The sequence below is a fragment of the Silene latifolia genome, chromosome 8 (genome assembly GCF_048544455.1).
Source record: "Silene latifolia isolate original U9 population chromosome 8, ASM4854445v1, whole genome shotgun sequence".
Lineage (NCBI taxonomy): Eukaryota > Viridiplantae > Streptophyta > Magnoliopsida > Caryophyllales > Caryophyllaceae > Silene > Silene latifolia.
Genome location: NC_133533.1, coordinates 4,787,690 through 4,803,224, shown reverse-complemented (window position 1 = coordinate 4,803,224; position 15,535 = coordinate 4,787,690). Strand labels below are relative to the sequence as shown.

At 34.6% G+C, this 15,535-nt stretch overlaps 1 protein-coding gene across 1 annotated transcript; it reads left to right on the top strand.

Annotated features, from left to right (window-relative positions):
* Positions 1-3,956: 3,956 nt before the first annotated feature.
* On the top strand, positions 3,957-8,758 carry LOC141596115 (protein DEHYDRATION-INDUCED 19-like). The gene is made up of 5 exons (XM_074416153.1): positions 3,957-4,364; positions 4,969-5,108; positions 6,236-6,313; positions 6,658-6,956; positions 8,299-8,758. The coding sequence occupies exons 1-5, from the start codon at positions 4,274-4,276 to the stop codon at positions 8,405-8,407; spliced, it is 717 nt and encodes a 238-aa protein (XP_074272254.1). The 5' UTR covers positions 3,957-4,273; the 3' UTR covers positions 8,408-8,758.
* The last annotated feature ends 6,777 nt before the right edge of the window (positions 8,759-15,535 follow it).

The following is a 15,535-nucleotide window of genomic DNA, read 5'->3' as shown; positions in this document are numbered from 1 at the left end:
GTCTTTAATCAAACCGCGAAAATAATTTCCTTCGGACCAGATACTCGGTCGAGTATAGAGAATACTCTGCGAGTATCCCTTACTCGGCCCAGTATTCCTGGACAGTAGCCTGACTAGAAACACACGACGCATTACTCGGCCGAGTAAGCCCTATTCGGCCAAGTAACAGGACTTAGAAAAATGTAGTATTACAATAAATTTTGAAAACTATTAAAAGTCAATCTAGATTTCCATCAAATATAATATTTTATAATTCATTAGATTTGTAATTTAGTTACTCAATAATGATGATTGCTTTAAAATAATATTCTAATCTAATATTTTAGATTTATTTAAAATATATAACTCTAATACAACTAGATAATCAAATAATATAATAGTAACCACCCATGTGATTAGTAAAAACAACAATAATAGCAACGAGAGTAGTGAAAGTCATACTAGCAGCAACGCAAGTAGTGAAATTTAACAATAGTAAATGCGGTAGTGAAAGAAAAAATAATGATTGCGGGAGAAGTGAAAGTAATAGTAGTCACAGCACATGTAATGAAAGTAATAGTAGGAACAAAGTAAAGGGTTTGGAAAATTAACAATTCGATTTTAGGAAAACATTAATTTATTTAAATTTATGATTTTGACAAAACTAACGGGTTAACCGTAAAAATAGCAAAATTAGTTAAAGAAACAATTGTAACCGAAGTAGTGAACGTAACAGTATTAACACGGAATGTAGTGAAAGTAATAATATTAACAGCGGGAGTGGTGTACGTGTCTCATAATTTGTTGATTAATTTTACATCTCATCATAATTTCAAGATACAAGTTGTAAATGTATGTGTTAACCAAATTTAGCGAATCATATTTCATAGAAAATAAAATTTAAATGGTAAATAAAGGTAGCCCGGACGTACCAGGCACCAAACCTAGTCCATCTAAAAATAAGAACACTTGGCCTCTCTTAGGATGGATGTAACATTAAAACATGTCGAGTATCATCCCGTTTGTACTACTTACAAGACCAATTTGTTACTTTTCCTATGTATTCTACTTTTGTCTTATTCATCAAGATGGATATATCCGTCTTAAGTAAGAATTTATGAGAAAACAATGGTCTTTATTAAGGACATAGAGAACATGCATTTGATTATGCTGGTCAAAATTTGATTTGAATGTCATCTTCCGGGTTGTGGAGCTATGAACTAATCTGTTCAACTAGTCAGTTCGGCTCACTCCTAATCGAATCATTTATGGGGAGGGTTCCGGGGTTCTTAGTTTGAGGGTTTTGATTTCTGAAAGCACAAATTCTTGTTTCAGACGGACACTTTTGGTCTTATTTGTCAGACGGATAAAATGTTGCAATTTTTTAAGAAAATGTAACCAATTAATTCACAAAATGTTATGACTAGAGGTGTCATTTTTTACCCTGAAAATGATGTGAACAATAATGGTAACATGTTATCAAAAAATAACAACATTTTATTGTAAAATGATGACATGTTACCCGTCTTATTTCAGACCAAAAGCAATGGTCTTAAGAAAAACGGACCGTTCTGAAAGAGTGGAAATTTAAACGGGATAACTCTGACGATGTGCACAGATAGTGTGTAGGATCGCTGAATTTTGCATGAGACGATAAGGGCGTCCGGGGAATAGATTTGACAAAACTAACTCGATTTGTATCTAATCCAAATAATGCGTTTGTCACGTCTTATATTAAAGTTTCAGTGTATATTGAAAGAGAGTTGCCAAATTGGGTAGTACAGTAGTACATGTTGAATTTTTTGGCCAATTGGTCTCCCTTGTGACGGGTTACCATTTGTGACGGATATTTTGTGAGATAAAATGGTAACAAAATGGGTTAGTGGAGAAAGGGGACCACATGAATAGTGTTGCAGAGAGAGAAAAAGTGGGTACATTGTGAGGTAAAATGGTATCCGTCTTCAGCTTGTGACGGATATGTCATGTCTTCAATGAGAATTTGTGTTTTTTGGCAAGTCGTAGAAGTTGGATGAGGGTATTAAAAGTGAAGCCAAGTTGAGAGAGATTGCCAATATCGCCCGCCATAACTTTGTGTTTGCCACAAGCACAACATTAGCTAACTCAAAAGCTTAAGCAATTGGGAGTTAAAATAATTATACGTTTTTCTAACGTCTGTCCTAAAAGCACATCTTAATAAACTAATTAAAGTTCTTAAGAAATTAAATAAAATAACATAATATTGATAAAACTGTTATGTTATGTGACAAATATAGAATAACTCATACTCGTAAGTCATGACATTGCTAAAACATGGGTATGGGCCCGTTAATTTCGGACTAGGTCAATTTCGGGTTACAAAAGTTCGGGTTAGGTCAAGGCGGGTCAACTATTTTCAATTTATTTACGGATAATAATCAGTGTGCTACAATAATCATTCGTATCGGGTTAAACACGGGTCTTTAGTTTGATCTTAATAAACTAATTAAAGTTCCTAGGAGATTAAATAAAATAACATGACATTGATAAAAGTATAAAACTTACTTTGTAACTTTTGAAATAATGTAAGGTATTCATCCTTGTTGTCAAAAAAAAAAAAAAAAAAAAAAAAAAAAGATAAAAGTATAAAACTGTTACGTTATCTGACAAACATAGAATAGCTCATAAGTCATAACATTGCTAAAACATAGGTTCGGGCCTGTTAATTTTGGACGGGTTGCAAAAGTTCAGGTTAGGGCGGGCCAACTATTTTCAATTTATTTACGGATAATAATCATTATGTTACAATAATCATTCGTGTCGAGTTAAACACGGGTCTTTAGTTTGAGTGTCGGGTAGCGTGAGGGTCGAGTTATTCGGGTAGGTCAATTTTACTAGGCCTACTCTTCTCTTATTCATTTATTTGCAATTTACATGACATAGTAGTCAAATCCGTTTTACACTTCTTTAACTACTTTCTTTAACTTTTGCGGTTGTTGACAAATTTACATTCGAGAGAATCAAAGCTTCCTCTTTCGTAAAAGCTTATTTAGATGTAAATCAATCAAAAAAGGAAATGTTCTAAACACGCTTTCTTCTTCCACCACTCGTTTTGTCCACTACGAATAACTTGTCAACGTCCTTGCTTACTCTGTCACACTCATATCGAACACCTCAACCTTTTATCACAAATTCTCATTATAGACGGACACTATCCGTCTATAATGAAAGACGGGTCAAATACAATACCACTTTCCTAATAGGACAAACAACAAGTGTGGTGGTGGGGGCAAAAAATGTCACCACTTTCATTGTATTTGACCCGTCTATTGATATAGACGGATATACCCGTCTATAGCAAGACTAGCTGACCTTTTATAATGTCTTAAATAAACGAATAATTTACTTTGCTATATACTGTATGGTACAAAATAGAATAAAAATAAAACAAATTTGGTATTTTAAATAAAAGACATTTAGTATTAGGTTCCCGTTTTAGTCTAATTTCAGTTGTAATCGTGTTTGTGTAAAACTGAAATTTGGTATTGTAAATAAAAGACATTTAGAATTAGGTTCCCGTTTTAGTCTAATTTCAGCTGTAATAGTTTTTGTATAAAACTGAAATTTGGTATTGTAAATAAAAGACATTTAGTATTAGGTTCCGATTATAAGGCTAATAGTCATAACTGAAATTCGAATCCTGTTTATAAAATACAAGTTCCTGTGTAAAATGGTTTTTTCAACTGCTTTTTCAACTTGTATATACAGATCATATGTATCCTACACTGAAAAGAAAAACTACCGTAAATCTCTCTTAACACCACGGTATTTGTCTTAAAATAAAAACAGGTGAAATATACTCTTACTTACATATATTCCGTACAAGACAAACGGTTTGTGTTAATTCCTACACATCCAATTATCTCGTCTACCAATCTCAACCCAATTTAAATTTAAGACGGATATTTTAGTATATTACCATCTTAAAAAAAATAAAAAATAAATAAATAAATAACTTAAAAGAAACCTCCATTGATAGACAACTCCCAACATTTTCCAAACAAATTAACTCATTTTTAAATCTAACCAATTTGTGAAACACAAAAACAAACATTTGTCATCCATTGACTCTCTTCTCTCTCTCTTCTTTCTGTCTGTTTTTTTTTTTCAATCAAAATTTGAGAAATTTAAGGTAAGAGGTCCCTTCATTTCACCCTTTTCTCAATCCTTTCACCAGTTTTTTCTGCAGAAATTCTTGCAAAAAAGTTAGAAAATTAACAAAAACTTAAAAAACAAGGAGGAGAAAACTTAAAAGAAGATGGATTCAGATTTCTGGACTGCACGTCTTGCTGCAGCTAAACGCCAGTTTAATTTGCAACATCATAATCTTCATGGTTCTTCTCACCTTGGTTTGTCTCTCTTCTTTCTCATTTTATATTCATTTATTAATTTTATTGAGTATTTTTGTGTATAGTTGATGTTTATATCTCAGAATTTTGTTTGAAAATGTCCAATTTTTGTGTGTAGTTTTGTAAATAGTATCTGGGTTTTGATTTATTAGTGTTTTTGCTGATATGGGTATGCTAATTTGTGTTCATTTTAGCTGTCTCAGTCAATTGTTTACCTTTCTATTATAGAATATTTTGTTATTTCTGTAATTTTAAAGAATTGAAAAGATCAATTTTTTGTATGTTATTTTGAAAATGGTATTTGGGTTTTGATTTATTACTTTTTTACTGAAATGGGTATGTATAAGTATTCATTTTATTGGTTTTTTTGTTGTTTTGGTATTTAAAAGATTAAATTTTTGTGTGCAATTTTGTAAATGGTATCTGGGATTTAGTTTATTGGTTATTTGGTGAAATGGGTATGTTTTATTTGTTCATTTTATTGAGTATTTTGTTATTTCTATATCTCAAAAGATTTAAAAAGATTAGATTTTTGTGTGTAATTGTTAAAAATGGTATATGGGATTTGGTTTATTAATTGTTTGGTGAAATGGGTATGTTCTAGATCGATTGAATATGGATGATTTCGAGGTGGAAGATGAGGTTAGACCAGATATACCATGTCCTTATTGCTATGAAGATTTTGATATTGCCTCCCTTTGTGCTCACTTGGAAGATGAGCACTCTTGCGAGTCTAGAACTACGGTATGCTTATGCTTATGTTTTGTGACGTTACTTTTGTTTAGCAAGAGATTCCTGTGCTAGTTTCGATGGTCAATTTATATCTTTTATTGGCTGCGTGCATCCGACCCCCTACCCTGCAATTTGCGGGAGCCTTTGAGGTTGTTTATTGGTGTGGATGGAAATGTTCGTCCCTCTTGTGCTTAGAAATGCATATATCCTGTTATCCTGATACCTGGTAGTTGAGAACAGGTCAATGCAGATTGCAGATTATTGACAGTAGTTCTTTTAACCAAAAATAGTATTTTGGAGCCTTCAATCGAAGGGTAGACTAAAAACCATATATTTGTCCCCTACATTTTAATGTTCCAACTTTCGATTACATGTTGGAGGTGTTATGAGCTAGGTTGTGGAATAGGATCATATCATTGGATGTTCATCCTTAAATGCCTATTATTAAATGGGGAAGGCGAGAGTAGATAATTGTCCTTGGAGGTAGAAATCAGATGTAATTTACTAATTTACGGATCATTCGCGGAGGTTTATTGTTTAATCTGCAAGTGTGTAAAACTCATTATGTTATGCTTGAATGAGTGCGCTTCATTTTAAGAAAAACCTATTGATTGTCTATCAATGTTTGTCTAATTTGTAAAATTGGTGGCATGGAATTAGCTGAGGTTGATCTATTTGCTCCGATTGAGGCTGTAGTTTGATTACATTTGAAGGACCCGTAGATTTATATGCTCATGTCTTGGCTGCGCTTGATGTAATTTTCTTACTAAACTTCAGTATACTCTTTGCTTCTCCACGATACCTCTCATTGTGTTCCCATTTCAATGATACCAACTCGTTATTCTTTAGTTCTGGTTTATGATGAAGGTTAAACAAATTGGCTCACAAAATTGATTAACGCGTTGACACGAAAGTCTTGATAAAAATTTCATTATGGTTCATCCGGAGACAATGGCTCCCACATAGGTAAGGTTGCGTATGCAAACTTCCCTTACTGTGTGGCATTTCATGGAGCCCAGAGATTATTGGCATGAAATGTGTTTTCTTATATTCGAGATGCATATAGATACTATTTTTCCTTGTGGGTAGCATCGGTCTAATAAGATCTTGTTTTTTTTTTTCCTTTCTCGTCTTTCCAGGTTTGTCCAATTTGTTCGGTTAAAGTTGTACGAGATATGCTGAATCATATCAGATTACAGCATGGACAACTATTTAAGATATCCTTCAGTTTGGATTTTTATTAACTTATTATTGTCTTGTACTCCTATTATGTTACTGATAAGCTATGTTACTCAGACTCGTTTAGAAGTATCCGACACGGGTGCGTGTCCTAGCGTCAGACTCGGCTATTTTGATGAAAAATATACATATTTGGGTCTAAAATGAAGTGTCCAAGTGTCATACCCATGTCCGTGTGTCGAGTGTCGAACACGGGTACACGAGGGAGTTAGAAGAGTCGGAGTAACATAGCTGATAAGTTCACTGCACCTTTTCTTCTTTATATATATGTTGCCAATGTCGGAATGGACTTTTTTGTAAATTTTTCCTTGACAAGATACACTTTCAGAGACGTCGTAGATTACGTAGAGTTGCAATTCCAAGTAGTCAAGCACTTTCTTTACTTGGCCGTGACCTTCGAGAAGCTCACCTTCAAGTGCTTCTAGGAGGTGGAGGATTTCGATCAGGCAGTAATGCGCCTCCACCTGCTGCTGCTGCTGCTGCTGCTACTGATCCATTCCTTTCCTCTCTTGTAATGAACTTTTCTGGGCCCGAAGTTGATGATTTCTCCAAGACCGTGGCGTCGACCGTGGAGGATAGTACTTTCAAGAATACCATAACCAAACATCATTGGAAACCAAGGTACCTATCAAATTTCGATGCTCCCCGTTTATGGAACGGTCGTATCTTTTTGTAAAACTTATCTATACTAATGGACGTTGTGCTTTACAAAAAGTTGCTTTCTTTGGCCCCGCCAACAGTTCACGTATTCCAATTTAGTTCCTCAGCCAATAGGACTTGTTTTCTGTGTTGAAGAATGAGTTTGAGATTCCCTTGCATTTTTTTTTTTTAAAAAAAAAAGAAAGAAACTGATTCAAAGCAATTCTTGATCATTGGTTGAGCCCGAGGATGAAAAAAAGTGGCGTGTGAGAGGTTAAATGCTCTTTTAAGTTTGTTTTCTTGCTTTCTAATCACAAATAGTAATTGATACAGAGTTCTCTGTCCCGCTCATTTGTTGTCCTATTCCATTTTTGGGTGTCTTAGTCAATTGTTGTCCTATTTTATTTTAGGATTGCATTTGATGAGCAATTTGATCAGTCACGCTCAATTTGGTCCACTTGTCATCTTATAATTGGCCCCCTTCCCTTTCCTTGGTCTTTGTGCCAATATCAAAGGACAACAAATGACCGGGACGGAGGGAGTATCTTACATAGAAAAGCTTTAGTGGCAGAATATAACAAATGCTGCTCCTGTACATGACTAAAAAATGTTATATTGATGAGGGTTTAAGAATTAAGTCAGTTATCGAGGTTTTGTGGTGAGATAGTTACAGCTCGTTGTTTTAACTGCTAGTCTCAACTCTTGATCATTGTGAAGCTTCACACAAAAGAAATAATCATACCCCCCGCCTACGATAACTAGGCTAGCACACTATTGATCACTGCTTGTTTTCGTAGCTTCTATTCATTTGTTTCGCATCAACATCATGTGTTCAGACTTCAGCATCCTTCACTTATTTAGTTCAGTTACCGCCTTGCCTTTGTTTTGTATTAGTAGCAGAGTTTAATTTGTTTACCGCCTTATTTGTGTTGCTGATCCAAAGGAAGAGAATTCAGGTTTTGACTGAGTTTATTCCGACTATTTCCATCTGGTTGGGTCGGTTTTACACAGTCTATTTGTCGGTGGCCATGAATGAACCAAATCTGCTTGACGTGAAGTAGTTGCATCACATTTATCAAGGAAAACTGTCGATTTATATTCCCTTTGATCCCGTAAATAGTTACGATTGGTTTTGGATCAACTTTTTATGTGAGTACATGTTCGCGCATAATAGGGAGACGTAAACTACTGCCAAGGCCGAACAAAAATGAAATATGTAAATTATTTACGGGGACCAAGCGAGTAGGACCTATTAAGATTAACGTAAAACACGTTATCCGGGGATAAATATTTCGTTAAACCACTCTTTTTCTCTTTTGTGCAGTTTTGATTCCTCATTAACCTACGAGGAGAGGCAGAAGAAGATACAAGAGGCTTCGGAGAGAGCAGATTTTGTACAAGATCTGCTTCTCTGCACTGTTCTCGGAGATTAGTGAGGCAGTTAAGTACCGAAATAAAGGTAATTTATTGATTTTCAAGGGATTGTATTTATTTCTACATTTACCGGCTAGAAGCCTGCAATACATTCTGAAGAAACAACAGTCTTGTATGTGATACTAGCGAGAAATGAAAGCTCATATTCACATATAGAGTTTCATAGGTAAAAATAGCAATCTGATGTTGAAGATTATACTGTACTTCACCTTGTGGTGTGATGTAAAATCCGAGATAACGATGAAAAGTCGAAAAGAGAAGGAAAATACCAGTGCTTGTACCTCAGAATGCTAACTGATGACAGTTTTTTTTTTTTCTGAAATTATACTGTAGCATTTTATGTTTCTTTATTCCTGACTATTGTAAACTTGTAGTTGCCGCTTTACGTTAATTACATAATCGTCAACTCGGCATCCTTCCAAATCAGGCAATCAGCCAGCTTTGATTGATTGTCTAAAGCCATGTATCTGATGCATGCTTTGTTGCTGCATTTCTTAATCACCGGGTTTGTTTCTGGGTTCGCGATGTAAGCTTTTATAGTGGTGTCACCCTCGTTAACTAGGTTCAGCTTCTTGCTAACTGGTGTATTTATTTTTGCATTGACAAGGTCGGTTATTTTTCCTTGAAGCAAAACGTAAAGGGGCTATTTTTTTTTTTTTTTCCACATCAAGTTCCACCAATAGCTAGCGGGAAATCCAAGTCGATTACTTTCAGATACGAGCAACATGATCGGCAACTAAATTACCCGTTTTTATATGGCATAAACTTAATACTATTGTACAAACTTCAAAATCTTGGCAAATACATGGTCGCCCACCCACCAAATCCTAAAAGCTCAACCAAATGAACGCATTACAAACGAGTTAAGATCATCTTCATTTCTGTGACGGGTATCGCCGTCTTCAATGAGATTTTGTGTTTAATCTTAGGGTTACTTTTTTTCTCTCTTTATTAGCTAACATATTGTACGCTATTGATGTTCGAGTAGTTCATTTATGTTGATTCGGTAGCATCCCAAACGGTCGTCCACATCCAAAAAAGTGAAGAAATGTATAATAACAAAATTTGCTTGTGACGTCTCACAACCTCTTTTTTTTTTTAACTTATTTTGAATTGGGGGTGGGTTATCACCAGTTTGTGACCGTCAAGACTAAGAATTTGCAAAAGTATAATGGGGTGGATGCAACTAATTAAGATTTGATTACCCACCAAACTTTGAAAACCAAGCACTACTCCTAATTTCTGGGTAAAAACAAGCTACTTTATTTATTTATTTTAATTTATTTATTTTACCCATGATTATCCCCTACCGATATGGGGGCAATATTTTATCCAGAGTACTGAAGGCAATTTAATGGGTTGACCCTCTCAATTTTAAACTTTTTCATTCGCAAGAGTCAGGAATCAAACTTTTGCCCACTTATTTAAAAAATAAAAGTCATTAGCACTCACACCAACCAACTTTAGTAATAAGTTACTCCCTCCATACCACACCAATGTTAACATTGAGAATCTTGGCACTATTCATAGTCGTAGAGAATCTTCGATATTATTCTTAATCTATAAGACAAAATATAGTCATGTGAGATCTAGTTTGATTTATTGTCATGAATGCTATAAGAATATCAAATTTTTATAATTTTTAATAATGTGTAACTAAAGATATTCACGTTGCAAAACGTGTCTCGACAAATGTGAAAAAGTCAATGTTACCATTGGTGTTAGGGGTGTTCATTGGTCCGAGACCGGACCGGACCGGACCAAACTCTCTGGACCGAAAACCAAATAAGGGTTAAGAGGTGGACCGAGGACCGGACCATATTAATATTGGTCCGGTCCGGTCTGGACCATAAAAACACGTGGACCGGACCGGACCAAATGGACCAAAGTGGACCAAATATCATTATCATTGACATGTTTTAGCATATAAAACTAGAACTCGAGAAGTTCCTAAGGATCAAAATAAACAACATTATTTTCTTACTAGATTTAACTACATAATCACACATCTTATAATACGTGTAAACAAGGTAGAAAATAAAATCAATAATATTACAAATTTAAAAATTATTTTATTACATAATTTCGGTCCATAGTCCGGTCCACTGTCTATTCGGGTTGGTCCAGGACCGGACCGAAGACCAAAGTAGAGTAAATAGGTGGACCGTGGACCGGACCAAACAAAATTCGGTCCGGTCTGGTCCGGACCAAATGGTCCGGTCCGGTCTGGTCTTTGGTCCGGACTACTGAGTGAACAGCCCTAATTGGTGTGGTATGGTGGAAGTATGAACTACTTTAGTATTACTACTAATAAGAGTAATAAATAGTCATAATTAAGATTAAAGTAATGAGAATAATTACTGGCACTCTCCCTGTAGCCTGTTGGTAAAAAGCATTAGCTTTAGCCCTGCCACAGGTCAGGGGTTCGAGTGCTGGTGGTGGTGGTAAATGGTGGTGAAACTAGTAGTAGTAGTTGTAGCTAGAGCTGGCAAACAATCACACAACACGAAAATACGACACGAACTCGACACGAAATTAACGGGTTTGGGTTGAGATTTAATGACCCATTTATGTGAGTGGGTCGACACGAACACGACACGATATTTAAATGGGTTGGGTTTGGGTTGACCTCTTTAAACACGAAACCGACACGAATGACCTGTTTACTAAAGTAATCCAAATTTTTTTGGGTCCTCCATCACATAAATATACTTAAACTTTCTAAATATGGACATGACACAAAAACACGACACGAACCCGACACGAAATTAATGGGTTAGGGTTGAAACTTGATGACCCATTTATGTAAGTGGGTCAACACGAACACGACACGATATTTAATTGGGTCGGGTTTGGGTTGAAGGGTTTGTAACCCGTTTATATGTGATACAAACACGAACCCGACACGATCCAATCTGTTTGTCAGGTCTAGTTGCGGCAGCCGCAGTGGTAATTGCAAAAAGAAAAATGAGAATAATTACAAGTACAATTTACAAGGGTAAGAAAGTAAAGTGGAAATATAGAGATGTCACCTCAAAAGGCAACAAAGTCCCAATTATAAAGGCGCCCACACAAGGAGGCAAGCCGCCGCCCCCACACCTATTCTTTCGCTCACTCTTCCTCATAAATTCTCCTACTTTTCCCTTTTTTTTCTATAATTTCCTTTAATAATTATTGGGTAAATCGTCTTAGTGTGAAATACGGCGTAATAACATGTAAAAGTACCGTCTCATACTCTAAAACGGCCACTTGCGATAATTTATGTCTTTCGCTATTAGAAACTTTCTCATGGATACTTGTCTGGTAAGACAATATATACAAGAATGTATATAATTTATTATTATTACTTTTTTATTTTCGGAAAATTCACGTGGTACCCTCGAACTTTGTCATTTTGCATATGGTACCCAACTTTTAAAGTTTGTGTACATTGTACCCTCCATCTTTGATTTTCATGCACAACATATCCTTTTTGTCGCTCTAAAAAACTCAATTGCGCATAACTCCTAGATCGGAATTCAGAATCGGCCAATTTTTTTTCATTAAATGATTATCTCGTCATCTACGATTTGAGAAAAAAAAAATTGTCGACTGACATTTTATAGGGTTTTTTTTAACGAAAATCTCAAATCAAACATATCTTCGATCATAAATTTCTGAATGACCAATTTCGTTTTATCAATTTATAGATCTCGAAGAGTTAATCAATTTGGAAAAAAAAATTAGTCAATTCCGATTTCTAGTCTATAATTTATGCTCATTTGAAAATTTTTAAAACGATAAAAAGGACATGTTGTGCTTGAAAATCAAATTTCAAGGATATCATGTGCACAAACATAAGAAGTTGGGTACCACGTGAAAAATGACAAAGTTTGAGGGTACCACGTAAATTTTTCGTTTTATTTTTGAAAACGAATTATTATTGAGCTCAAAAATCATTACAAAAAATAGTGGGCAACCGATATACTATCTAGCAGGGGCGCTCCGCGCTCACCCCCTCGGGCGGCCTCGGCGGATGAAATTTTCGAATTTTTAGTTAAAATTTTCGAACTTTTTTTCGAATTTACCTTCTATCATTACCATGTCGCCCCCTTTAAAAAATTTTGCCACCCTTAAGCTTGAATCCTGACTCCATCACTGCGGCTCCTACTCCTTTTGCGATAGAAACGTTATAAATGGATAAGTCTGATTTTGGGGTAAAAGTGTCATTTTACAAAATATCGTCCTAATAAGGCCGTGTAAAATTTTATTTTTATCGACTGAATAATAATTTTATTTGAGCTCTCATGTACAAAATTAGAGTTTCAACTCTCATGTAAAACCGTTTTACATGTATTATACGTAGTTATTTTAGTAATGTTTAAGCATATCCTATTAACAACCGACTTTACACTAATTCTTATGTAAAACCATTTCATTCAAGTATTTTCCAAAATGAATATACAAAGTACGGAATGCTGAAGTACTTCTTTTTACTCAAATTGACATTTATTGAAACCATCTACATAGTATAAAAGATGGGTTCTTTAAAGGATTCCTATTGGCTGATACAAATTTTCTTTTTTCTTTTTTTTTGACGTGGGGACCGCCATGATCTCTAAACAATTTAATTACACTCTTCTTTACCATCTTAATTTTATTTACTTAAGATTACATTCACAAAATCATACATTATATAATTACACATTAATAAATTACAATTACGAAAAATTAATAAAATTTTCAAATAATCGTCCTCCTACTTCTAACTGAACAAATAAAATGTGAACAATGCATATTGATTAATCATCCGGAATGAGTAGTTAAATTCATTGTGTAAATAAAAAAAAATCAGTATAACTATTATATTCCAACATCACAAATACAGAGTATATTATTTCTTAACATTTTAACAACAAAATATATTGATATGTCATTTTTTTAAATTTTCGTACATAAACAATATAGTAGAGGTAGATAAAAAAAAATTCGTAGAAAATAGATTACTTCGTAAGAGAGTTTTTTTTTTTTTTAAAATCGAAAATCTATAAACTTTAAAATAAATGAAAGCAAATATAAAAAGAACTAAATATAACATAACCAGTATAATACAAGTAGATTTGAAAAAGTTCCCGTTCCAAATCGAAAAAAATATAAACTTTAAAATAAATACAAAGAAATATAAAAAGGAGGAAATATAAGTTTCGTATCATACTTACAAGAAGTTCTTCCGATTATTCACTTTAATTAGCTTTAATGTTAAAAGTCAAATCCTTTAAATTTGAATAAGAAGAACATATGGAAAAATACTTAAAAAACATAAATAATTAAAGACAACAATATTTAACTAACTTTTTTAAAAAGGTCTGAAAGACATCATAATTATTCATAATAATTGAAGAATAGTGAAAAAAAAACAAAAAAAAGAAAAACAGTGAATTACTGTAAAAAAAAAAAATAACAATACTGCATGGAAGAAAAAGAAATCAATTTTAAAGAAATCAATAGTCGGAAATACATAAAGATCGATCTTTTTGTATCATACATGTAATTTCGATAATTGACTGCAAATGTCGTTATATGAGGTGTGAAGTAAATTTTGAGGGCAGATTTGATGGGAGGGATTTTTCAATCGGAACTTGAAGGGATTAGAAAGAGGTCTCCAAGTGAGAGTGAGGGTATAAGATGAAATTGAGAGTGGACGGATTTTTATTTTTATTTAATATTTGAGGGGAGTTGGAGAGATGATGGAGGTGACGGTGGTAGTGAGACAGGGAGATATTAGACTCTCTGTAACGCCCCGAAAAACAAGCAGGCAGCTCAAAATAGCTCTTTTATAAATAAAAGACAGCAGCGGAAAATACAAGGGCGTCACCGCCGTATTCCCCCTTCCGAGAATACAAGGCTAAACAATTAAAATAAATAAGCTATTAAAGCTTAAAACTATTTACAACTTATACTTATTATCCTCTATAATGTCAATTCCTCACACTTGACCTTCCCCGATACCTGTACCTGAAAAAGAGTGAAAGTAACGGAATCAGCCAACCATAGGCTGAGTATGACTCCAGTTCCCTCCACCGGCCTTATGTCATATTCTTTATTCAATAGAATTTCCCCTTATTACCTTATATCATTCAATAAAATAACTTACCAAAATACAGTATTTCCTGTCAGGAACCAACCCGGTATCCCAAAAACATTATATGACTACCATACCAACAGGATATATATTCATATGACACTAATGTCGGTCTACCATTACTGAATTTGAGAAACATTATGGAGATCCACACTCACCCAGGTCTAAAACTCACCTCCATGTACACAGGAACAGAATAATTTCAGTCGGGCCAACGCCCCTTAATTCTCATGGGCCAACGCCCCTTTCTTTATATATATTTGGAGTACTCCCGGAGCCAACGCCCCCTTCTGTGTACACAGGTTACGACATAATGTCACCTCAAACCAATAATCGTATCCCGAATGCTACAATTGGCCAATGATGCATTATAACGACAGTACCCTTATCAAAGTCATAACTTTATAAGACGGTAAATAATATAACATGTGGGCAGTATAACAATCATAAGACGAAATTAACAATAAAACCAATATAACCAATTATTTCTAATCTCTTATTTCAAACGTAAACAATTACTTATATCGACAAAGGATCCTGAAATCATACCTTACAGATTAAATAGGACTCGCATGAATGATGAATAAGTGGTAGTCTGATGCGCAAGTTTCTTTTGATTTTGTTTGCTTGCCTCGGTTTTTCTACCCCTTCCATATTCATTCTTGAATCCGGGTATAATTCCAGAGCAGATATTTGTTACCACTCGTGGCTCGTAGAATGATGTCTTTGCTTGAATCCTCCTTACGGTCTCCTGAAACGATGAACAAACTGAGGGCTCGGCTTTGGCCGAGCGTACTCACTCCGACGCTCAAGTCAGTTAACTTAGAGAGGTAAGTTGTTGTTACTTGGCTAAGAGTATATTGTAGAGAGATGAGGAAGATATTACCAGATGAATAGTGGTTATTAGGTTAAATTGTGGATCCTTTCCTCAATGAAGGTTGAGGAGTATTTATAGACTTTCACCTTTTGTCACGTAGTGGCCAAGTGGCTAGCAGGTGGAAAGACC

Excerpts from the sequence above, each read along its gene's own strand:
- LOC141596115 (XM_074416153.1), top strand. The coding sequence starts at position 4,274 with ATGGATTCAGATTTCTGGACTGCACGTCTTGCTGCAGCTAAACGCCAG. Across the intron at positions 5,109-6,235 it reads CTTGCGAGTCTAGAACTACG|GTTTGTCCAATTTGTTCGGT; the intron begins GTATGCTTATGC and ends TCGTCTTTCCAG. Across the intron at positions 6,957-8,298 it reads AAACATCATTGGAAACCAAG|TTTTGATTCCTCATTAACCT; the intron begins GTACCTATCAAA and ends TCTTTTGTGCAG.